A 23,502-nucleotide genomic window follows, 5' to 3' on the forward strand; every position below is an offset into this window, starting at 1 on the left:
CCCCCCCCAGCGACCCCCAACCCTCCCGCTAAGACTCACTTGCGGCCCCCTACCTGGACTGAGGGGCCGCGGAGATGAGGGGTCCAGACCCCTGTACCGCCCTGGGCCCGCGCCCGGCTGGTGTCCCAGTGACCTGGTGATTCAATTCCTGGCCTTCCGGGTACCCGGGCACCGAAGAGGCTTTTGGCTCCAGCCTTTTAAACCTGCTTCCCCGGCGAGCACCTGGAGACGGGCGGTGGGCCGCTGGCACTGCCGTCCCGGTGCCCACTGCGTCCCGCTGCGCACGGCTGGCCGCCGGGACCCTTCCGGGAGGGTGGGCTTAATATCCTGGTGTTTGGCGCAGTCTAAGTAAGAGCTCAGTAAATGGCAGAGGGTTATTTTGAGAACGGAGTGACAGCGCCTGGCCCCTTGGTGCTCAGCGAGTGTTGGCTGTTATTACTGTGTGCCAAGCACGGGGCGTACCACAGGCAGCATACGGGTCCTGGTTTCAGGGAACTGGGGTGCAGAGAGGGGAGACAAACATGTTAAACCACAGTTAAAACCCAGGGGGGTGTGGGAGCCCGGCTTAAAATGGATAAATGGTGGGTGTTGGTTAAGAGAAGGCGTAATAATACGGCACGTGTCTGGCACATACTAAGAATGCAATGTCTTTGAAGAGCAGAGTTTGCAGGTGGTTCAGCCTCCTCCCCCGCTCTAGGGTTTGTTCCAGCAGGCAGTAATGAGGCACTCCTCCAATACAGGAGAAAGGCCAGCCTGCTGCTCTCACCATTGGCCCCCTCCTCGCTCCCCACCACCATCCTCACTGGGAATCTGGAGTTTTAGGTCATAGTCAAAACGAGCATCCTAGTAAGAGAAAGCGTTGGCGCAAGGGTTTTTATTCTGGAATCCATGCCTTGATCTTGGATGCAACCATGTGTATTCTGTGTACTGTGCACTTGTGTGTGTTTCAGGGGAGAGGAGCAGTGATTTCAGCCGATTCTCAGAAAGAGTCTAGAACCCCAGATGGTTAAGTCCACCGGTCTTACCGGTGGTGGACATTCCCTGAAAGGAATGAACCTGACCTGATCATTCCTCTGTTGCACCATGTCACCACACATTGATTTTCACTATGCGTTTGCCGTTGCTGTCCAAGAGTAGTGTTTTGTTTCGTTTTTAAGTATCTGTCTTATTTTCTCCATCACACTGCCAAATGGTCCTGTGCACTCTGTCGGCCTGCCTGTGGTTGCCATGGTGGCTCTGCAGTCACCATGATTCCTTTTTTTTTTTTTTGAGACAGAATCTGGCTCTGTCACCTGGGCTAGCGCACCATGGCGTCAGCCTAGCTCACAGCAACCTCAAACTCCTGGGCTCAAGTGCTCCTCCTGCCTCAGCCTCCCGAGTAGCTAGAATTACAGGCGCACGCCACCACGCCCAGCCAATTTTTCTATTTTTAGTAGAGATAGGGGTCTCACTCTTGCTCTGGCTGGTCTCAAACTCCTGCCCTCAAGTGATCCTCCTGCCTCTGCCTCCCAGGATTACAGGCTAGGATTACAGGCGTGGGCCACGGCACCCAGCCAGGTCAGAGAGACCTTGAGGCTGCTTCTTTAGTTCAGCCTGTCAATGCGCCATATTTCCAAGTATCGTTTTCTTTTCTTTTCTTTTCTTTTTTTTGAGACAGAGTCTTGCTCTGTTGCACGGGCTAGAATGCTGTGGCATCAGCCTAGCTCACAGCAACCTCAGACTCCTGGGCTCAAGTGATCCTCCTGCCTCAGCTTCCCAGGTAGCTAAGATTACAGGCGCTCCCCACCACGCCCAGCTAATTTTTCTATTTTTAGTAGAGAAGGAGGTCCCCCTCTTGCTCAGGCTGGTCTCAAACTCCTGCCCTCAAGCGATCCTCCCGCCTTGGCCTCCCAGAGTGCTAGGATTATAGACGTGAGCCACCCTGCCCGGCCGATTCCTTTTTTTTTTTAAGAGATTGATCTGTCTGTGTTGCCCAGGCTGGCCTTGCACTCCTGGATTCAAGTGATCCTCCCACCTCAGCCTCCCGAGGTCACCATGATTTCAGTGATGTGTATAAGGAGAGCAGCCTGCAAGGCTGGCACAGATGGGTCAGCCTTTGTTTTGAGATGGACATGAATTCGTGCCCTTACTGAACTTGGATCTGGCTACTTCTGGAACACAGCCAGTTTCAAGTTCTAACTCACAACACGGTCTTTTTGGTAGGATGAACTCAGAAGAAATCTGGCTGCAAAGTTAAACTCTCACCTCTTCTTTCCTGCACACAAACTGTTCCAAGTAACAGGAGATGTCCAGGCAGGGCCAGCCAGAGCGAGCTATTCCTTCTTTGGAGAGTGATCCAGTGGCCCTGAACGTCTGTTGGCCTTATCTCCACCAACCCCTGCAATCTCAGCCCTAGTCCTCCCTCCTTCCATCTGCCGCCTCTTACTGGAGCCCCAGCCCTCCCTCCTCTGCCTGGAAACCTTGCCCCCGCCCCTTGGCGCTCAAGGCTCTTCCTTTGTCAAAGCTCCACCCAGTTGTACACACCCCCTGGGGAAGGTTCCTCTGTTCCCTCCCCACTGACTCTGGGTCTGAGCTGACAGAGCTGGACCATCGAAAAGCCAAGATCCTCCCAGCTGTGCACCACTGCCCCTCCCTAGGAATGCGGGCCTCCGAGGTCGGCAGCGTGAGATTATCTGTGCCACCTTCCATCAGGTAGCTGTCACCCAGGATCCATGGACAGAAGGAGCATGTTTCAGTGCTGGGTGGGGGCAACCTCGCATGCAAGGAGCCAGGCAGCAGTGGAGGGCCAGGCTTTGAGTGAGGCAGCGCAGACAGCTGTGCAGCATCTGGGCGGGGCAGTGTCACCTTCCCCTTATGGCCTTCCTGCGTGGAAATGCAGCGTCTCTCACTTGAACCTGCTACTCAGGTGCCTCAATGTACCTGGGGCTTGGCTGCCTGCCCCCTGATGCCCCCTGCCCCACCCCGTGCAGCAGGAACCCGGCCATGGTGAATGAGGCCAGAGGAAGTGGCTGCCTCAACCCCCGCTCAGAGGGCAGCAGCAGTGGCAGTGAGAATTCCAAAGATAGTTCGAGATGTTCCACGCCGGGCCTGGACCCCGAGCGGCATGAGAAACTCCGGGAGAAGATGAGGCGGAGGATGGAATCTGGTGACAAGTGGTTCTCCTTGGAATTCTTTCCTCCTCGAACTGCTCAAGGAGCTGTCAATCTCATCTCAAGGTAAATTGATGCTAGTTACGGTGGGGAAGGGGTGGGGGTGGCAGGGAAGTGAACTGTCAGCCCTGCAGCTGGGCTGCACTTTAACCCGGTAGAAAAAGCAGCCAGAGGAGGGCAGGCAAGAGAAGGCTGAGTAGGTCATTTGATCCGCAGCTTCTCAGTTGTTTGTAAGAGCCCCTTTGCAGCATGGAGTATTTTTAGACACACTCTTCAATGGGTTAAAAATGTTGATTCTCTCAAACTGTATTCTTTGGCGGAACTTGGGGCTGGATCACGAGTACGTTTAGGAACTCACAAAGCAGGAAGAATGTTAGAGAATGTTTTCAGCAAGTTAGGAATTTGGATTATGCCTCTTGAAATCTAGAAATGCCAACTGAATTATGTTAGCACTGCAGTTCGTTTTTCAAAGTTTATGCCTAGTGTTACAGCTCTTTTAGAATTTGTCTAGCAGGTTTTCTGGTCCTTACTGGAAGACACCCCCCACCACCCAAAAATTTAAAAAATTAAAAATAAAAAAAAAATTTATACCTTTTACTGTTTGTACTTCTCATGTGTCGCTCCCAAGGTTTTGAAATTTAAAGGCACAAGGATGTTTAAATACAGTGTCTAACTTGTAACACAAGTACTGGTGCCCATCCAGGCTTTTGAGTCTCGTTCAGGAACTTGGCGTTGGGCTGCTGCCGAGGCTGGGAGGTAGCACGGGAGGCGTTTGTGTCTGCTGCCCCTCTCTTTCCTGTTCCTGGAACGAGGCGTGCTTGGCAGTCTGAGGATTTCCCTAAGCCTTGACCATTAAGATGTCTTAACTCACCCGAGATAAGAAATGTGCAGGCACTGTGGAAGGTCTGCAGTGCTGCTCTCACCCCCATGGTAGAGTTGCCGTCACTAGCATTACCTCTGTAATAATCGTGACCATGATAGCACCTCCCGTTCCCTGAGCCCTCACTGTGTGTGTGCTGGCCACCCTCCTAAGTGCTGTGGAGCCCGCCGTCGTCATGTTCTCACGGTGTTGTTGTGGAGTAGGTACTGATGTCTGCCACATTTTATAAACGAGGACACTGAGCTCAGAGACATTGATGTACCCGAGATGGCATAGCTGTAAGTAGCCAGGCCAGGATATGAGGGCAGGTTGGTTTGACTCCAGCTTCCATATTATGCTTCTCTAACTCCTGGGCCCCCTGGGAAGGTGGTGTGGGATGGTGTTTCCCCTGGAACCTTTCTTCAGAAAGAAATCCCCTACAGATTTGACCGGATGGCAGCAGGTGGCCCCCTCTTCGTAGATGTGACCTGGCATCCCGCAGGGGACCCCGGCTCAGACAAGGAGACCTCTTCCATGATGATCGCCAGCACTGCCGTGAACTACTGTGGCCTGGAAACCATCCTGCACATGACCTGCTGCTGTCAGAGCCAGGAAGAGATCACGGGCCATCTGCACAAAGCCAAGCAGCTGGGCCTGAAGAACATCTTGGCGCTGAGGGGAGGTGTGGAGCCAGCACGCCCCAGGCTCAGGGTTCTGGCTTTCCCCAAGGCCTCTCCTGTCCCTGGAGTGGCCCTTTACTTTTCCCGGAGTCCCACACCGAGCATGGTCCCATCCCCACCGGTAGCATCAGCAGGCATTGTGGGTAGTGAGTCTACCGTGCACACCCACCGCACATAGGGAGCCACCTCTTCCACCTCTTGACCCTGATGTAGGAGTTCGGTCGGGAATGCAGGCAGTGCCTGATAACGCTCTGCCCTGGCTACCCAACTTCATCGATCGCTGGCTGCACCCAGCGCTTGGCCCAACCAGAGAGCAGCTGGAGTGAGAGTAGCTGGTTATGCCTCTGCTACCTGCTGTCATCAGGCCACCCAAGAGTGGGAGGAGGGAGCCTGGTGGGTGGGATGCCTTGGCCCCGTGTTCCCCACCAGCAGCCCACTTCTCACTTGAGATGAGTAGCAAATTCTCCCAGGAGCAGGAGCTCCGCGGCCGTGGGAGAGCGAGCGTGCCCAGGTGTAAGCAGGGAGGAGGTCCCAAATCCTCCGGGCTCAGCGAGGAGCAGCAGCTGTGTCCTGTCCCCACTGCTAGCACAGGACCCACACGGAGTTGGCACTCAATAAATATTTGACAGGTGGGCTGCCCTCTTCCCTCCCGCTATTTACCAAATGCTATGCCAAACTTAAATAATACGAAGTCCCTGCCTTCCAGGAACCCATAGTCCCAGTGTAGGGGTAGGCAGAGAAAACAAAAAGGCTCTCTGAAGGTTGGGCAAGACCCAGTGACTATGGCCTCCACCAACCCTGCAGACCCCACCGGTGACCGTTGGAAAGAGGAGGAAGGAGGTTTCAACTATGCGGTGGACCTGGTGAAGCACATCCGAAATGAGTTTGGTGACTACTTTGACATCTGTGTGGCAGGTGAGTGACTGGAGCATCCCAGCTGGGGGCAACTAAGAGGGGAAGGGCTGAGATGCCCAGAGAGCCTGCCAGAATTCCATTAGGGACACGGCGATCAAGCGCACCCATGGGCCTGAGCCTGTGCTGGATGAGGGACATGCACAGGTGGATTACACATGTCCTTGTTCTCATTCTGTCACCCAGTACCCTCCCAGGCCTGCGACCACCCCCTAAGTTTTTATTCTTCTACCTTGCCATGCTCATAGCCTGCTTCCCAACCCTGTTCTTTTCTTTAAAACAGAACATGGATATTTATTAAGATGACTCCAGGGGGCAGGGAACCCAAGGTCATGAAATGGCCTCAGACCTCACTAGGCACTGGAAGCTGTCAGAAACCAAGGCCCCGCCTCATTCTCTCTGGGGCCACAGAGTCCCCCATCTATATACTTCTTGCTGCACATCTGCTCCCTGCTTCTTCAAGCAGACCTGATGTCTACACTCTTCCACACACATGATGTGCCCAGTTCCAGCCAGTAGCCCTAACTGGTTGACAGGTCTCAGTGTCCATTCCAAATTCCCAGGAGAGAGAATGGGTTGGCTCAACTCTGGTTCCATTGGCTACAGCCAGGAAGCCAGGTTCACCTGGCAGAAACGGATGGAGTGGCCTTTCCTCCTACTCTTGGTGCTGAAGCTCGGATTGGACCCTCAGCTTCTCAGACAGAGCTCGGGCATGGTGAGGCAGTGTGTGTCAGGGACACAGGAGGTCCCTAGATTGACTTGACACATCTTCTAGGAATGACAGTTTTTCTCTAATTTTGGGGGGAAGTCCTGTCATTTTTATATTAAAACAACCATGGGGACAGTGACTCATGCCTATGATCCTAGCACTTTGGGAGGCCAAGGCCAGAGGATCACTTGAGGCCAGGAGTTTGAGAGCAGCCTGAGCAAGAGCGAGACCCCGTCTCTACAAGAAATTAAAAAATAAGCTGGGGGTGGTGCCACAAGCCTGTAGTCTCAGCTATTCAGGAGGCTGAGGCAGGAGGATCGCTTGAGCCCAGGAGTTGGAGGCTGCAGTGAGCTATGATGACGCGACTGCACTACAGCCTGGGGAACAGAGTGAGACCTTGTCTCAAAAAAAAAAAAAAAACGCTATGTTATGGAGTAGTGTCTCCAGTGATCTGAATTAAAAACAAAAACAAAACAGTGTAGCTTCAAGAAAATTAACTTGTTGTGGGTGACTTTGGCCTTGTCCCCAGGCCCCCATCTACATGCCCACTCTTTTGTCAACAGGATGTTTGAGTGCTCAATCTGGGAAGCACGGATCAGGAGTTAGGAGCAGAGCAGGCATTTCCGGCTGTGCAAATTGTCATCACTGTGCCAGCCATGATGCAGTCAGTTAATTGCTGGCTGTGCACATGTGCGCCAGAGATGGGTGCTAGGTGATCATGATTGAACCAGCAAAGCTGTGAGCTCACAGTTGCTGAATGGTTTTGTGTTTTGCTTGTCATAAAGTGGCTAACAGAGAAGGTCAGTGGATTAGAAAGCACCGAGCTGGCCATGATAGAGAATGCAGTAAACTGAGCAAAAGCCACATGGAATCACATGTGAGATTTGTGTGACGATATTTAGGTTTTATAGCTATACAGTTTTAGCTATTAAAAAGCTTCTTCTTTTTTTTTTTTTTTTTTTTGAGACAGAGTCTTGCTATGTTGCCTGGGCTAGAGTGCCATGGCGTCAGCCTAGCTCACAGCAACCTCAAACTCCTGGGCTCAAGCGATCCTCCTGCCTCAGCCTCCCGAGTAGCTGGGACTACAGGCATGCGCCACCATGCCCGGCTAATTTTTTCTATATATATTTTTAGTTGTCCAGATCATTTCTGGTCTCGCTCTCGCTGGTCTGGAACTCCTGACCTTGAGCGATCCACCCGCCTCCGCCTCCCAGAGTGTTAGGATTACAGACAGGCGTGAGCCACCATGCCCAGCCTAAAAAGCTTCTTTGTTTCTGAAATTCCTACTGGAAAAATACCTTTGTTATTGAAAGTGTAAGATTCTGGTGCTTAATGTCCCATCCCCTTGCTCCTGGAAACAATAGCTTTTATATCCATTTTTGATGACTCAGGGTTTCTTAAGAATGGAACCACCCTATCACAGCAAAGCAGCTTGGTTTCCCAACAGCCCGGGTCTGGGGCCTGTGCCCTGCCTGGCCCAGGGTCCTGCCCTGGGCTTGGGCCGAGGAAGCCAGTGCTCTCCCTGCAGTTCCATTAAGGCCTATGGTCTTCCTGCCTTCCTGGCCTAGCAAGCCTGCTAGTAAGTGTAGCCATTTAGGGCAGTCATAGCATTCACAGAGCCAGTAAGGAGCCTGGAGGACATCTGCTGCCACCTGCCCCGAAGTTCTGGAATCCCAGCTTCAGCATCTCCGCACACGGTCATCGCTGCCCAGCGTGTTCAGACCCCAGGGGCTCATGGTCTCGTGGGGTTGCTCGTCCCAGCACTGGGCTGCTGTCTGGAATGGATGCTGGCTCTGCCGTCAGGCGCAACACAGAACGCGACTGCTAAGGAGCTGGGCTAGTAGGTCCTTTCCCCATGACAGACCTCTGGACGTGGGAAAGGGGTTACTGTGTCCCTCCATTCCTTTCTTAAAGCAAAACGTCACTTTCTTCAGTTCTTCCTCGTGTAACTGGGTTTCTAGCTTTTCACTGTCTCAGACCGCTGAGTAATTTTAATGTTACAAGGAAAACAATGTTTTAATGCAGTACCTAGAGTCAAGCCCAGTACCCTAAATGTTGCCTGACTGGCGCAAAATGTCACATTTTCTCTTTTCCATGGCCGCCAAGTGCAGGCCTGATTTGCCTGGCTGGCCTGGCCGACTGTGGGGAGTTTGCAGCAATCCCCTCCCACAGGATCACCTCCAGGCTCCGGACACATCATGCGTGAGCCCAGCCACCCACCGTTTCAGCTCTGACTCTGCTGTGCTGCCGGCAGGTGTGAATCCGGAACTCCCCCCCCCCCAGGCTCTCTGGTCTCTTCATCATTCACCTGGAGCAGGTGGAGGCCAGCCTCTTCCGACTGTCATCCCGTTGGCAGGTTACCCGAAAGGCCACCCCGAAGCAGAGAGCTTCGAGGCCGACCTGAAGCACTTGAGGGAGAAGGTGTGCGCCGGAGCCGATTTCATCATCACGCAGCTGTTCTTTGAGACCGACACATTCCTGCGCTTCGTTAAGGCTTGTGCTGACATGGGCGTCACCTGCCCCATCCTCCCCGGGATCTTTCCTATTCAGGTGAGGGGCTCAGGAGGGCTCCTAGGCCCCACGAAAGTGCTTCTTTGTTGCTCGTTAGATTTCCAGTCCGATGGTGCCCCAGTCCCGCACCCCATTGCCGCGCCACCCCACTGTGGCTGCCTCTGATTTTCCCCAGAAAACAGCGTCAGTGTCTGTCGAGGGGCTTGCTTCTTGTACTTTCGCCTCCTGACAAGTGTCACTAAAAGGGATTATGAGTCTCATTATAAATTATAAAGGGATTATAAGTCTCATTACAAATCGGTGTTTCCCAAACTTGGCTGTCATCAGAACCACATGATATGCTTTTTCCAAAAATGGACTTCCAGGTCCCACCCCTCAAAGTCCTGGTTTGGTAAATCTGAGATGGGCCCTGGGGATTTGTATTTTACTTCCTGAGAGTGACAGGTGATTCTGACAATCAGTGAGGCTAGGGAACAACTGGGTTAGGTGACCACCGTGTTACCAGTAGACACACCTAGGGACTAAAAGCCTGGCTCAGTCCGACGCAGGAGTGCTCACGGGCAGCTGCTCTGCTCTGCGAGAGTGGGGAAAGCAAACGGCCCAGGCACACTCCTGCAGTATGACCCGACTTCCCTGGGCCCTTCTGCATGACGCTGCAGTTGGCCAGGAGGCCTGGCAGAGGATGGACAGGGTGGGAGACGGGCTGACAGCTGACCCCCACAGCCCCTGTGTGTCTCGGACAGGGCTATCACTCACTCCGGCAGCTTGTGAAGCTGTCCAAGCTGGAAGTGCCACAGAAGATCAAGGACGTGATTGAGTCAATCAAAGACAATGATGCTGCCATCCGCAACTATGGCATCGAGCTGGCTGTGAACCTCTGCCAGGAGCTTCTGGCCAGCGGCTTGGTGCCAGGCCTCCACTTCTACACCCTCAACCGAGAGATGGCCACCACGGAGGTGCTGAAGCGCCTGGGCTTGTGGACTGAGGACCCCAGGTGAGGGTGGTGGCCCAGAGAGCCCCAGAGGAAAGTCCTCATGCAGTACGAGACATAGTGCTGGCTCTCGTGGTGGCACAGAGGGATGCCTGTGCTGTTGCTGTCTGGCTACACCAAGGACTCCAGTCTCGGAGGGAGTCAGATGGAATGACCCAGGCTCCCTGGGGCTCCCTCGAGCCAGTCCCTTGTCTCTCTGTTTCCATCCTCGCCCAGGCGTCCCCTGCCCTGGGCTGTCAGTGCCCACCCCAAGCGCCGGGAGGAAGATGTACGTCCCATCTTCTGGGCCTCCAGGCCAAAGAGTTACATCTACCGCACCCAGGAGTGGGACGAGTTCCCCAACGGCCGCTGGTGAGGCCTGCAGACGTTCCTTGCAAACATATCCTAGTTCTTGGGAGGAAGGGGCAGAAGGAGTTTGCGTGCTTGTGGTCGAGCCCTGGGGGGGTCAGGCAGGATTTACAAGACTGGCCTCCTGGGCCTGTGGTGACAACTGCAGTCTGTCAGGAGTCCAAGGTCAGGAGTGTCCCCTGACCTCTGGGTACCTCCTCTGTCAGGGGCAATTCTTCCTCTCCAGCCTTTGGGGAGCTGAAGGACTACTACCTCTTCTACCTGAAAAGCAAGTCCCCCAAGGAAGAGTTGCTAAAGATGTGGGGGGAGGAGCTGACCAGCGAAGAAAGTGTCTTTGAAGTCTTTGTCCACTACCTCTCGGGAGAGCCAAACCAGAACGGCCATAAAGTGAGTGGTGCTGGGCGGGGGTCTCTGGTCCCATCCCCTGCCCTGACTCCAGCCGTGGGCCAGGCCGTGGGGCTGTAACTTTCCCAGCCTGAGTCACCTCCTCTCCGTATTGTGGACATGGCACCGCAGCCAAGGGAGGAGGGCGAGTTGGGAATTCCCTGCCTGGAAGGGGCCTGTGGAGGCAAAGACAGTCTGGATCTCTGATGGGGACCCTGGGAGGTGAGGACCCAGGGTGCCAGATCTGACCATCGCCCCAGGCCAGCTCACTCTGTCCCACAGGTGACTTGCCTGCCCTGGAATGATGAGCCCTTGGCGGCCGAGACCAGCCTGATGAAGGAGGAGCTGCTCCGAGTGAACCGGCAGGGCATCCTCACCATCAACTCCCAGCCCAACATCAACGGGAAGCCGTCCTCCGACCCCATCGTGGGCTGGGGCCCCAGTGGGGGCTACGTGTTCCAGAAGGTGTGGTCGGGATGCGTAGGGCTACCCCACCTTGGCCGGCACCCAGGGTTCCCCAGAGACTGGGACAGAGCAGTGTTTCTCTCCCGGGCTCTTAATTTTGAGTAACGATGGATCAGAGTAGACAGGGGTGTACGCTCGGAATCAGACGGACCTGGGCAGGCAGGTTTTCTCTTCAGTAAAATGAGACGTAACGCACATTCTGGGGCTGAAACAGTATGCAAAGTGCTTGGCACGTGGGAAGAACTTAGGAAGCATTCACTAAATGAAGCTGTTGTTACTATACCGAGTTGACACCTTCCCCCTAGAGCTGCTGGACTAAAAGCCCGTGGGCTCTGGAGCGAGAAAGACCTGGGACTAAGTCCCAGCCCTGCCGCTTTCTGTCAGGGTGGCTGACCGGAACCTGCTTTCCTCCTTGTGCCCACCTTGCAGTATTATGAGCACGATGGCAAATCCATTTAAATAAACCCAGCTTAATCCCCAGTAGGCACTGGTGCTGGAGGAGATGTCACTGTCATTGTCATCACCCAGTCACTGGAGGGGATAGACGTGTCGGGCCTCTTCCATGCCTTGCCTTGTCAAACTGTCCTGACCGACTGGGAGGGGGCAGACACCCTCACGCTGTGCACACGGAGAAGCCCCTGCACCCGCTGCCCTCACCCCTTGCTTGTGTGTTGGGCAGCTCCACGATTTGCACTTGATCTGTGTGGCCACCACTAGTCCTGGTGCCTCAGGTGTCCTGCCGCGTGTGTCTGTGAAAGGGTGTCTGGCAAGGAGCTGGGGTTGACGCGGCAGGCGCCTGTCTCCCACAGGCCTACTTAGAGTTCTTCACTTCCCGAGAGACAGCGGAAGCACTTCTGCACGTGCTGAAGAAGTACGAGCTGCGGGTCAATTACCACATTGTGGACGTGAAGGTAGGCAGCTCCCGGGCGCACACGGCGTTCGCCACGGCCAGAGCCCGCGGCCGGAGCACCTACATTTATTCTTCAGTCAGCGATCGCCCAGCACCTAGCCCAGGCCAGGCGTTGTGCAAGACACAGACAGACAAAACCGGGCCCAGCCTAGCGAGGGAGACAAATGCACAGTTGCCAGCCAGTGTGATGGGACAGTCAAGTTCAGCGTGGTATGCCGTAGGATCCAGAGGAGGGACGGCTAACCTGGGCGGTCAGGGAAGGCTTTTTGGAGGGGTCACGCGTGCACAGACGTCGAGCTGCACGTCTGCCCAGAAGCTGGGAAGGGTGGGGGGAGTGTTAAGCAGGGGCCAGCAGGTCCGCAGGGCTCTTGATTGTCCCGCTTGGAATTTGGGTTTTCCCTAAGGGCGAGGGGAGCCTTTCTCCAGCAGTGGAGTGGCTGGGTTCCATTTTATCTTAGGCAGATCGCAGTGGGCGGCTGTGCAGATGCTAGGGGCAGGGGAGGCCAGCAAAGACTCCCTTGTGGAAACCCAGGGAGGACCCTGGCCCAGCAGTGGGCTAGACAAGAGGGAACAGATCAGAGCTGAATCAACTCGATGTAGGGCAGATGGGTGCACAGTGAGGAGAAAAGGAGCACCCAGGAGGGCCTCTGGGTCCCGGCCTGTGGGCCTAGAAGTGGGGGGCGGTGGGGTCTCCGGTAGAGGGTACTGAGCCTAGACGGTCCTGAGGCTCTCCAGGCATGAGAGGACTGCAGCTGTCCTTGGCCCAGATCTGCTCTTACCGCTGCCCCACACCCCCAGGGTGAAAACATCACCAATGCCCCGGAGCTGCAGCCCAATGCCGTCACTTGGGGCATCTTCCCTGGGCGAGAGATCATCCAGCCCACAGTGGTGGATCCCATCAGCTTCATGTTCTGGAAGGTAAAGAAGCTGGGCGCCAGCCTGCCCAGCAGGAAGTCTGGCTGGGTCCCAAGTGTGTGGCTAAAGGCCACATCCCCAGGGCCCGGGACTCAGCGCCCGACACATGCCCTGCACTGACTCACCGGGGTCAGCGTGTACACGTGGTGTTTGTTTCCCGGCTGGGGCGGGAAGTGGACCTGTTCTATTCCTGGAAATGTCCTGCTGAGTAGCTCTGAGCCTGTGGAGTGCTGAGCACATGGAGCCTGACCCGAGGACAGCCCTGCTAACCTTGCCTCTGTGTATGTGTGTGTGTGTGTGTGTGTGTGTGTGCAGGACGAGGCCTTCGCTCTGTGGATTGAGCAGTGGGGCAAGCTGTACGACGAGGAGTCCCCATCCCGCATGATCATCCAGTACATCCACGACAACTACTTCCTGGTCAACCTGGTGGACAATGAGTTCCCGCTGGACAACTGCCTGTGGCAGGTGGTGGAAGATGCAATTGAGCTTCTCAACAGGCCGACCCAAAGTGAGAGGGAGGCGGAGGCTCCGTGACCCTGTGTCCTGACATCCCGAGCTGGGGGGTGCTTGTGTCCCACCTTCCTCCTTCCCAGTCCTGGTTCTCCCGGGAACCCTACTCTCCTTCGTTCCGCCCCGAGCCCTGGCCTGCACTGCCAGACGTGATGATGGCAGCTGGACTAGTGTGAGGCTCCCAGGCTCCGGCTGGACCTCAGTTGGCCCCACACAGGAGCCAGGTGCTCCCTGCACTGGCCGGGAGTGTGTGCTCTGTTGGTGGTACACCTCCACCCTGCAGAGGACCACAGTGGGGGGCACACCACCCTCCCTGAGAAGGAGGGAGACTGGCTGTTGCCAACTGAGCCCTTGGACCAAGGCAGCCTCTAGGAGCCAGCCTGGTCCTCTCAGTGAGCTTGCACCTGGGGCCCACGTAACACAGGCAAAGCACATGGCAGCGGGCATTGGTGCATCGCGGAAGAGATGTAGCAAAGGGACGGCGCTGCGCCTTCCCCCTCCTAGACGTTGGCAACCAGGTTCCACCTACCTGTGACTGAAGGGGCAGACACTGCCCTGCCTAGTACTCAGCCGTCCACAGCACCAGGCCCCTGGATGGGCCTGGGCTGACCCCTAACAATGCAAGCAGCTCTCACCGTCCCCTCCCTGAGAGCTCAGCGGGGCTCCTCCCCTCTCTGCAATGCTGCTTTTTGAATAGTTGTCTCTGTATTCTGATGGCTCGAGAGAAAAAGTGCCCCCTTCAAGGGTTGAAACAGTCTGACCCCTTAAGCTTGGTGGCAGCCCTAGCCTTCCCTTCTTTCCCCATGGCCATGGAGGCACCGTCTGCCCACTCACTGTCAAAGGCAAAGATGACGTTCACCTCAGGAGAGGCCCCAGCTCTGCGGGGCTGTGCGCAGCCGCGCTTCCTGGCTTATTTGCTAGGCAGGCTTCTTCCCGCCAGCTGCCCTCCCCTCCGCTCAGAAGCTGTCTGCTGGCACCACTCCCTGGGGCAGTGACTGGCAAGTGCAGATGGGCTGTCCCCTGTCCTGGGTCACTAGTTCAGCAGAAAAGAGGACTGCAGCCAGGGTGGGGGTGGGGCATCCCAGAGCAGCCCGATGGCAGAGGAGGTGGGCACAGTCGCAGGGCTCCCTCTTCGCTCCCTCCCCCGGCCCCACTGGCTGGGGCAGAAGGGCAGCCTTTCCGAGAGACTGAGCAAGAGAAGCCGCTGGGGCTGAGGAGGGCACTTTATTGTCCTTCAGAGCTCCTTGAGCCGTGCGTCCATCACTGTTCTCCGTGGGCGTGTGGGGCACAGTTGCTTTTCTGGAAAGGCTGGGCTCACTTCTGCTTTTTTTATTTTTTCCTTTCTTTTTTTTTTTTTTTCCTAGTTCTGCTTTTTATTCTATGGGAACAAGTCACAGCTGTAGCTGGGCCCCCAAGCCCACCACCCCTGGGGACTCGGGAGCTTCCCGCCTGCTCCAGGGGCCCCAGGTGCCTGGCTTGCTCAGGGGTGTTGGGCTGCTGGCGGCTCCTCCCCTTGGGCTCCTGGTTGCCAGGCGCTGATGCCACTTCTTAAAGGCCTGGAATCGGAGGGGGAGGAAAGGCTGTCTCACCTTCCTCCAGTGGCTGTGCTGTGTCTGCTAGAGCAACCCCTGTGCCCAGCTCCTCCTGTCCCCAAGGCCCCTCTGCCCCAAGCAGCCAGCCAGCCCTGCCCCGGGCCACGTGCACAGGCTTCGAACAGGTCTGACGTTTGATCTGGGAAGCTGTGCTCAGAGTGGAACAAATGCGGGATGGCTGATCAGGGACCGAGACCCTGCGTGGGCTAGTGTGAGCAGCAGCTGCAGCGCAGGCCAAGCCTTGTTCCCAAACTGAGTGCCCGAGTGGGACTGGGCTGAGCGTGTGGCCCAAGTCAATCAGGGCTCCAGCATCCAGGCAGTGTGTTCTGTAACTGACCCGCCTTCCCTGAAAACGAAGGGGCCCTGGGAGCGGCAAGTGGGAGGACCCCCAGCTCAGCAATGTCCAGATGTGTCACTGGTTTTGGAAGGGTTGGCTGGGTAAAGGAGGGTGGCGGGGGGCAGTACCTGGGAAAGGACCCAGCTGTCTCCTTGCTGCTGTAACCGTCGAGCCACCCGCAGTCTCAGAATCAGCTTCCGCCATGTCCGCCACGCCCTTCTCAGGTGCCACTCCCTGAGCTACAGGGACAGTTGGCAGAGAAGGCCTCCCACACCCATGCTCCCTAGCAGCTCCCAGCCCTCCTGCTGCTTCTCCTCCTGCACCCCTGTGGCACCAGGGTGAAAGGGCTGTGACAAGGGGGCTGTCATCTGAGGAGTATTAACAATGCAGATTCCTGGGCCCGTCCCCCAAGGCTTCAGACTCATTAGGCCCAAAGACCACACTTAGAGGGACGCTGTTTTAGGGGTGAGGATGGGATGAAATGGTCCTTTGAGCCTCCTTAGGAGTGGGGTGGGGAGGGGCTGCGCCCACTCACCAGAGTCTGTGCCAGCTGCTCCTCCCCTTGAGCATCTACCCAGCGTTGCCACATCACTGCCAGGCGCCTGGCCAGCTGGGAGCCCTGCAGCCGGCGAAGCAGTGCCTCAAGGCGCCAGCGCTGCAGGTACTTCCTCCTGATGGCCAAGAGCATCAGTAGCCTTCATGGCCAGGAAGAAGGGCAGAGCCATGGGCCTGTGCCCGCTCCTCCAGGACCCTGCAGCTGCGAGCACTGGTCCGGGAGGGCCCAGCCCTGGCCCGGGAGGGCCCAGCCCTGGCCATGGCTCAGGCAAGCCCCTCAGCCCTCGCCCCACCGGGTGCCCACACACAGCCGCTCTTACCCCAGCCTCCTTTCATGGGCCCAACCTTGGCCTTTGAGAGCCCTGGTCTCAGGGCTGCAGTGCCCTCCTGATCCCGTCGGGGGCGGGCCTAGGGCCCAGCTACAGCCAGGCCACTGCAGCCAGCCTGGAAAGGGGAGTGGAGTCAGAAGAGGTTAACACATTGGTCCAGCAAGGCGGCTTGTGCCTTGGCATGCGCCTAGAAGCTGAGAGCAACAAAGAGGGTCGACGAAGGTGTAGAGCTAAGCATGGCGCCCCCGAGTCCCCACATCTCAGCCTCCCATGGCTCCGGGCTGCTGCCCAAACAAAACTGACAGGGTGGGACAGGAAAACCAAGTGTTTTCTCAAAACAGCTGCTTAAGAGGAAATGGGTGGGGAAAAGAGTAAATACCCAGAAGACCAATTTGCTAAGGGGCTGACTCTAGACCCCTGAGGGCTGGTGACGCCTCACCCCTGCACTTGTCACCCGAGGCAAGGTCTCCTTACTCTGAGCCCAGGACGTTTCCCTTTGTGTCCTCTGTCCACCAAGGCTGTGCTGCAGTGCTGGCCCAGGCAGCACTGGCCCTCTGGCCTGTGTCCAGCAGCTGTGGGTCTGAGGGAACAGCCAGAGAGGAAAACCTGCATGCAGCAGGCTTGGGCCTCCTGGGGCCCAGGCCAGGGGGTGGGGGTTGTCTTTTCCTGCCCTGCCCTGTGCCTGTTAGCAGGGCCTCCTACTTGCGTGTGCACAAATGGGATGGTTCACATTGCCTCGTGTCCCCCATGGTCCCCAAGCCTCCTGCAGGAGACCGAGGAAGTGCCCAAGAGTAGCACGGCCAGCGGGACGCACCACTGCCTCTGCCCGTCACCCTATGTGTCTGAAGACATTCAAGCAGACAGTGACCAATAATAGCTACCACTCAGTGAGAGCTTCCTGTGCCAGGTGCAGCCCAGGAACTCTCCCTGCCTAGACTTTACCCAGTTGAATTGCTTCTCTGAGGCCTCACCTCCTGGAAGTGGTCGGACTCCAGAGTCCAAGCCCCCGGCTGGTACTCTACACAGAAGGGGCCCTCCAAGGGGCCTCTGTGCCACCACAAGATGGCCTGATACCTGCATGTGTCACCAGGTGCGCTGCCTGGGCACGTGCACACTGCGGCAGAAAGGAGGGGAATCGAGCCCCTGGGTACCACGCCTGGCATTTAGTTTCTAGAAGCCTCAGTTTCTCCATCAGTATGTGGGATCCTTGTCTCTGCTGACACGAATGGAGGGAAAGTATCAAAGTGCTCTGGAAGAACATCGCCCTGCAACACATGCCTAGAAATAAAATGCTCGAGGCCCCGGCATCTGCTGTTGCCACAGCCCCACATCTGTGGATTCTGCACAGAGCCGAAGCTACGGGCTTTCAGTTCCATTTTAAAAAACAAAATCTGTCGGCCAGGCGCACGCCTGTAATCCTAGCTCTCTGGGAGGCCGAGGCGGGTGGATTGTTTGAGCTCAGGAGTTCGAGACCAGCCTGAGCAAGAGCGACACCCTGTCTCTACTAAAAATGGAAAGAAATTAATCAGACAACTAAAAATATGTAGACAAAATTAGCCGGGCATGGTGGCGCATGTCTGTAGTCCCAGCTACTCAGGAGGCTGAGGCAGGAGGATCGCTTGAGCCCAGGAGTGTGAGGTTGCTGTGAGCTAGGCTGATGCCACGGCACTCTAGCTGGGGCAGCACAGTGAGACTCTGTCTCAAAAAAAAAAAAAAACTGTCAAAACTTTTTTTCTTGGACTCTTTCTAAAATCGATTATATTCTTTCTAGCATTCTGAAATAGGATTCGTGATGATGCCAATTAATCTTAGGAACTGTCTCGCCTGCTGGTATCTCTGGCGCTGTGTCCCTCACTACCATGTCCCCGGACTGCGGTGCGGTATCATCTGTGCCCGACCTTCGTGGTCTCTTCCTCCTGCTGGGCCATCGACTTTTCACCACCATTTGCGGTGTTGGAACTAACCGCTTCTGGGGTAGGGTGGGACTGACAGTTACCTTTGGGTGGAGTGAATATGAAAGAAATTTTGAGTTTTTTCCCACTTTATACTTTCCGATTTATCTGTAATGAGCCTATTTCACTTTTCTAATGTGAAAAAATAACTTGACAAAAAATTGCTGTTGTCCTTGTGTACCTGTCTTGATCTTAGACGGCACCATGATATGTAATGAAGTTAAGTGTCTGTCTCCCTAACGGACTGCGGCCGCAGAACGTTCATCTCTGCAGTGGACCAACGTCGGCCTGGCACTTGGTAGGTGCTCAGCAAATGCTAACGGATCCGGAGTTCTGTGCAGAGCCAGGAGGCTGACCACGAACCGGGGAGGGGTGGTGTCTACGAGGCTGCTGGGCCCCTGGAGAAGCATCCAGCGTGCAGCCACCATGGGCTGAAACAAGCTGATTCTAAAGCCAGTGGCCTGAGGGTCATCTGTGGACCTCCCACCCACCTGGGCCGCCGCTCACCTGCTTCCAAGGGGCTGGGGTGTCCAGCCGCAGCAGGAGGTGCCCCCTGCTGGCCATCCTGGGCCAGTGCATAAGGTTGGCCTGGGGCCTGGAGCAGACCGTGCTAGCTTCCTGGGCCTCAGCCCGCCGGCCCTGACGCACTCTGAGCAACGCTGTCCACCACTGCGCCCAGTGGATCTGCAGGAGGCGCCTGAGCCCAGCCTGCTGGAGCTGGGTGACAGCAGCTCGCTGGACACGGCCCTGGGCCATCAACTGGGCCCAGGCCTCTAGAACCCTGGGGGTGAGGGAGGAGACCAGACCCAGGGCCGTTAGGGCCAGGACACTGGCAAGCCCTGCTGAGAGCCGTCCCCAGTGCCCTGAGGGCAAAGCCCCACTCCCGTGCCCACCCCATCCCCCACCCCTCTTCTGGAGAATAGGGTTAAAACAGGCATGGGGAGTGGCCTGGAGGGAGAAGAATTTCACCATAGGGACAAGCATCGTGTTTAGGGGTAGAGAAAGAACACTCCTGCCTGCTCCACTTTACCGCCCCTCCCCTCACGAGAATGCCAGTTTACGGCACGCTCGCTGAGTGCTGGCCTGTGCCCAGTGCCTGCAGGGAAGGCTGCTGGAGACTTCCCCAAGGAGGGGCCACGCAGCCAGCAAGTGGCAGAGCTGGGATGTGGCCCCAGTAGCAGCTGCAATGGCCAGGATGGCCTCTCCCTATCGCCCCCAACCACCCTCCTGAGCCTCTGCCCTGCCCCAGACAGAAAATACGCTCTAGCCCTGCCACAGACAAGCTCCAGGCCTGATCAGGGAGCACAGCGTGGGGCTGCCCTCAGGCCATGGCACTCACCGGGCACTCGGCTTCCGGGCAGTGTGTGCTCCGCTGGCCTGGCCAAGGTGGGACTGGCACACCCCCGGGGTCCAGCACAGGGCCATCCGGGCCCCAGCTCTCCATTCTGCCAGCTGCTGGGCCCCACGGCGCAGGCCCAGGGCCACTTGCCATGCTCCGAAGGCCTGCCGGGCCCGGGCCCACCTCAGCTGCCTGTCTGCCCGGCCCCGCTGCGCGCGGCTTCTCCAGCGGGCGAGGGAGGCCTGGGCCACAAGCTGCTCCTGTGCCCGGACTGCCGCCGCTGGGGCTTCCCGCCACGTGGGACGTGTGGCCGCCAGTGCCCTTTTCCTCAGGCCATCCTGGAAGTCTCGATGCTGGGCCTGGGGCGCCCCTGGGTCTCTCGCAACCTCACGCCAGGCCTGGAAGTAGCTGCGAAATGGGCGAAGGAGGGGCCTGCTGGCTCTCAGAGTCAAAAGTCCCATTTATTCAAATTTACGCCCGCAAACCCCACAAAGTATTGACAGACAAGCAACGGCTGAAAGCACCGGCTCTCCTTTAGGGGCCTCGGCACTCGCAGACACCCCGTCTTTGAACCCCAGGCTCGGGGGGCAGGTGCTGCCCTGGGAAGGATGGGAACCAGCAGTTGTGGGTTCAGGTCCCACAACGGCCATGTCCTGTGTCCCCTCACACGCCCCAGTGTCCGTGAGGGAAAGGAGGAACACAACCCCCACTCCCTGAGGGGCCCAGGAAACGTGGACGCCCCTCACAGCGACAGCACAGACGTCAGCCACTCTGCGGTCAGTCAGCTGCCCCTGTGGGGACACTGTGAACACTTGCAAATTTGTACTGAGCTTTGGGCAGAAGGGTCATCTGTCCCCTCTGCTTAATTTTAAAATATGCATGAATGAGCTGTCTGCTTGTTCCACCAGCACGTCTCCATCTAAATGAAGATTTCACTCTCTTCTCTTGGCAGCAGCAGAATTCTCCTGTGCTACGACCTTTGTCAACACACGCTATGGGCGGACGTCTGAGGAGTTGCTTTCCCTGTCTCTTAATTGTATCCCCTGAGACAAAAGGACTGACCTGGCCAGGAGCTGGACTCCTGGGGCTTGTTAGGGCCAAAGATTAGGGTTGGGGTTGGCCACCACCCCCCAAAACAGATAATGAGGTGTTGGTGGTCATGGCCCTCCATCTCCAGGCCAGGGTCTCCCTTCGCACCACCCTCCTTTCCTGGGCCCCAACCTCCAGGGCTGCCCTTTGACCTTCCCATCCCCTGGGGTCTCTGTCTGTCCCCAGGTCCACCCACCTCTGCAGTAGCAGTGGCTCTGGCTGGGCCACCATGTGTCTCCGATGAAGCATCGCCTGTTGCCAGACCCGGAACACAGCCCTCCGCAGGCCCTGGAGGCGGACCTGCACCCACCTCTGCTGCTTTTCACGCAGGAACTGCTGCCCTGGGGCCAGAGAGATGCTAAAGTGCCAGTGGATGCTCACTCTGGCCTCTCCCCTGTGCCCGGGGTACCGTGGGCCTCTGTCCCACCAGCCCTGGAACAGAGGAGGCCACCCCAGCTGTCTGGGTTAAAATGTCTCAAAAAAAAAAAAAAACTGTCAAAACTTTTTTTCTTGGACTCTTTCTAAATCGATTATATTCTTTCTAGCATTCTGAAATAGGATTCGTGATGATGCCAATTAATCTTAGGAACTGTCTCGCCTGCTGGTATCTCTGGCGCTGTGTCCCTCACTACCATGTCCCCGGACTGCGGTGCGGTATCATCTGTGCCCGACCTTCGTGGTCTCTTCCTCCTGCTGGGCCATCGACTTTTCACCACCATTTGCGGTGTTGGAACTAACCGCTTCTGGGGTAGGGTGGGACTGACAGTTACCTTTGGGTGGAGTGAATATGAAAGAAATTTTGAGTTTTTTCCCACTTTATACTTTCCGATTTATCTGTAATGAGCCTATTTCACTTTTCTAATGTGAAAAAATAACTTGACAAAAAATTGCTGTTGTCCTTGTGTACCTGTCTTGATCTTAGACGGCACCATGATATGTAATGAAGTTAAGTGTCTGTCTCCCTAACGGACTGCGGCCGCAGAACGTTCGTCTCTGCAGTGGACCAACGTCGGCCTGGCACTTGGTAGGTGCTCAGCAAATGCTAACGGATCCGGAGTTCTGTGCAGAGCCAGGAGGCTGACCACGAACCGGGGAGGGGTGGTGTCTACGAGGCTGCTGGGCCCCTGGAGAAGCATCCAGCGTGCAGCCACCATGGGCTGAAACAAGCTGATTCTAAAGCCAGTGGCCTGAGGGTCATCTGTGGACCTCCCACCCACCTGGGCCGCCGCTCACCTGCTTCCAAGGGGCTGGGGTGTCCAGCCGCAGCAGGAGGTGCCCCCTGCTGGCCATCCTGGGCCAGTGCATAACGTTGGCCTGGGGCCTGGAGCAGACCGTGCTAGCTTCCTGGGCCTCAGCCCGCCGGCCCTGACGCACTCTGAGCAACGCTGTCCACCACTGCGCCCAGTGGATCTGCAGGAGGCGCCTGAGCCCAGCCTGCTGGAGCTGGGTGACAGCAGCTCGCTGGACACGGCCCTGGGCCATCAACTGGGCCCAGGCCTCTAGAACCCTGGGGGTGAGGGAGGAGACCAGACCCAGGGCCGTTAGGGCCAGGACACTGGCAAGCCCTGCTGAGAGCCCTCCCCAGTGCCCTGAGGGCAAAGCCCCACTCCCGTGCCCACCCCATCCCCCACCCCTCTTCTGGAGAATAGGGTTAAAACAGGCATGGGGAGTGGCCTGGAGGGAGAAGAATTTCACCATAGGGACAAGCATCGTGTTTAGGGGTAGAGAAAGAACACTCCTGCCTGCTCCACTTTACCGCCCCTCCCCTCACGAGAATGCCAGTTTACGGCACGCTCGCTGAGTGCTGGCCTGTGCCCAGTGCCTGCAGGGAAGGCTGCTGGAGACTTCCCCAAGGAGGGGCCACGCAGCCAGCAAGTGGCAGAGCTGGGATGTGGCCCCAGTAGCAGCTGCAATGGCCAGGATGGCCTCTCCCTATCGCCCCCAACCACCCTCCTGAGCCTCTGCCCTGCCCCAGACAGAAAATACGCTCTAGCCCTGCCACAGACAAGCTCCAGGCCTGATCAGGGAGCACAGCGTGGGGCTGCCCTCAGGCCATGGCACTCACCGGGCACTCGGCTTCCGGGCAGTGTGTGCTCCGCTGGCCTGGCCAAGGTGGGACTGGCACACCCCCGGGGTCCAGCACAGGGCCATCCGGGCCCCAGCTCTCCATTCTGCCAGCTGCTGGGCCCCACGGCGCAGGCCCAGGGCCACTTGCCATGCTCCGAAGGCCTGCCGGGCCCGGGCCCACCTCAGCTGCCTGTCTGCCCGACCCCGCTGCGCGCGGCTTCTCCAGCGGGCGAGGGAGGCCTGGGCCACAAGCTGCTCCTGTGCCCGGACTGCCGCCGCTGGGGCTTCCCGCCACGTGGGACGTGTGGCCGCCAGTGCCCTTTTCCTCAGGCCATCCTGGAAGTCTCGATGCTGGGCCTGGGGTGCCCCTGGGTCTCTCGCAACCTCACGCCAAGCCTGGAAGTAGCTGCGAAATGGGCGAAGGAGGGGCCTGCTGGCTCTCAGAGTCAAAAGTCCCATTTATTCAAATTTACGCCCGCAAACCCCACAAAGTATTGACTGACAAGCAACAGCTGAAAGCACCGGCTCTCCTTTAGGGGCCTCGGCACTCGCAGACTCCCCGTCTTTGAACCCCAGGCTCGGGGGGCAGGTGCTGCCCTGGGAAGGATGGGAACCAGCAGTTGTGGGTTCAGGTCCCACAACGGCCATGTCCTGTGTCCCCTCACACGCCCCAGTGTCCGTGAGGGAAAGGAGGAACACAACCCCCACTCCCTGAGGGGCCCAGGAAACGTGGACGCCCCTCACAGCGACAGCACAGACGTCAGCCACTCTGCGGTCAGTCAGCTGCCCCTGTGGGGACACTGTGAACACTTGCAAATTTGTACTGAGCTTTGGGCAGAAGGGTCATCTGTCCCCTCTGCTTAATTTTAAAATATGCATGAATGAGCTGTCTGCTTGTT

The 23,502-nt window shown here is 57.1% G+C and overlaps 2 protein-coding genes across 2 annotated transcripts in view; one reads left to right on the forward strand and one right to left on the reverse strand.

Moving 5' to 3' along the window:
• The window catches only part of MTHFR (methylenetetrahydrofolate reductase (NAD(P)H)), a 14,230-nt gene extending 231 nt beyond the window's left edge, over positions 1-13,999 (forward strand). The window contains exons 2-12 of the mRNA XM_012662520.1: positions 2,970-3,215; positions 4,452-4,690; positions 5,493-5,603; positions 8,666-8,859; positions 9,564-9,814; positions 10,028-10,162; positions 10,366-10,546; positions 10,826-11,008; positions 11,818-11,919; positions 12,717-12,836; positions 13,149-13,999. Coding sequence (XP_012517974.1) covers positions 2,983-3,215; positions 4,452-4,690; positions 5,493-5,603; positions 8,666-8,859; positions 9,564-9,814; positions 10,028-10,162; positions 10,366-10,546; positions 10,826-11,008; positions 11,818-11,919; positions 12,717-12,836; positions 13,149-13,367 — 1,968 coding nt within the window. The 5' untranslated portion in view covers positions 2,970-2,982 and the 3' untranslated portion in view covers positions 13,368-13,999. The remainder of the gene's footprint in view (positions 1-2,969; positions 3,216-4,451; positions 4,691-5,492; positions 5,604-8,665; positions 8,860-9,563; positions 9,815-10,027; positions 10,163-10,365; positions 10,547-10,825; positions 11,009-11,817; positions 11,920-12,716; positions 12,837-13,148) is intronic.
• A 2,218-nt stretch (positions 14,000-16,217) lies between these two features.
• Positions 16,218-23,502, reverse strand: part of LOC105824882 (chromosome unknown open reading frame, human C1orf167) — a 20,971-nt gene continuing 13,686 nt past the window's right edge. The window contains exons 13-17 of the mRNA XM_012662495.1: positions 20,733-20,877; positions 19,448-19,855; positions 18,600-18,889; positions 17,128-17,270; positions 16,218-16,838 (exon numbers count right to left, since the gene is read on the reverse strand). Coding sequence (XP_012517949.1) covers positions 16,566-16,838; positions 17,128-17,270; positions 18,600-18,889; positions 19,448-19,855; positions 20,733-20,877 — 1,259 coding nt within the window. The 3' untranslated portion in view covers positions 16,218-16,565. The remainder of the gene's footprint in view (positions 16,839-17,127; positions 17,271-18,599; positions 18,890-19,447; positions 19,856-20,732; positions 20,878-23,502) is intronic.

This window comes from Propithecus coquereli, unplaced genomic scaffold (assembly GCF_000956105.1).
Source record: "Propithecus coquereli isolate 6110/MARCELLA unplaced genomic scaffold, Pcoq_1.0 Scaffold77, whole genome shotgun sequence".
Taxonomy (NCBI): Eukaryota; Metazoa; Chordata; class Mammalia; order Primates; family Indriidae; genus Propithecus; species Propithecus coquereli.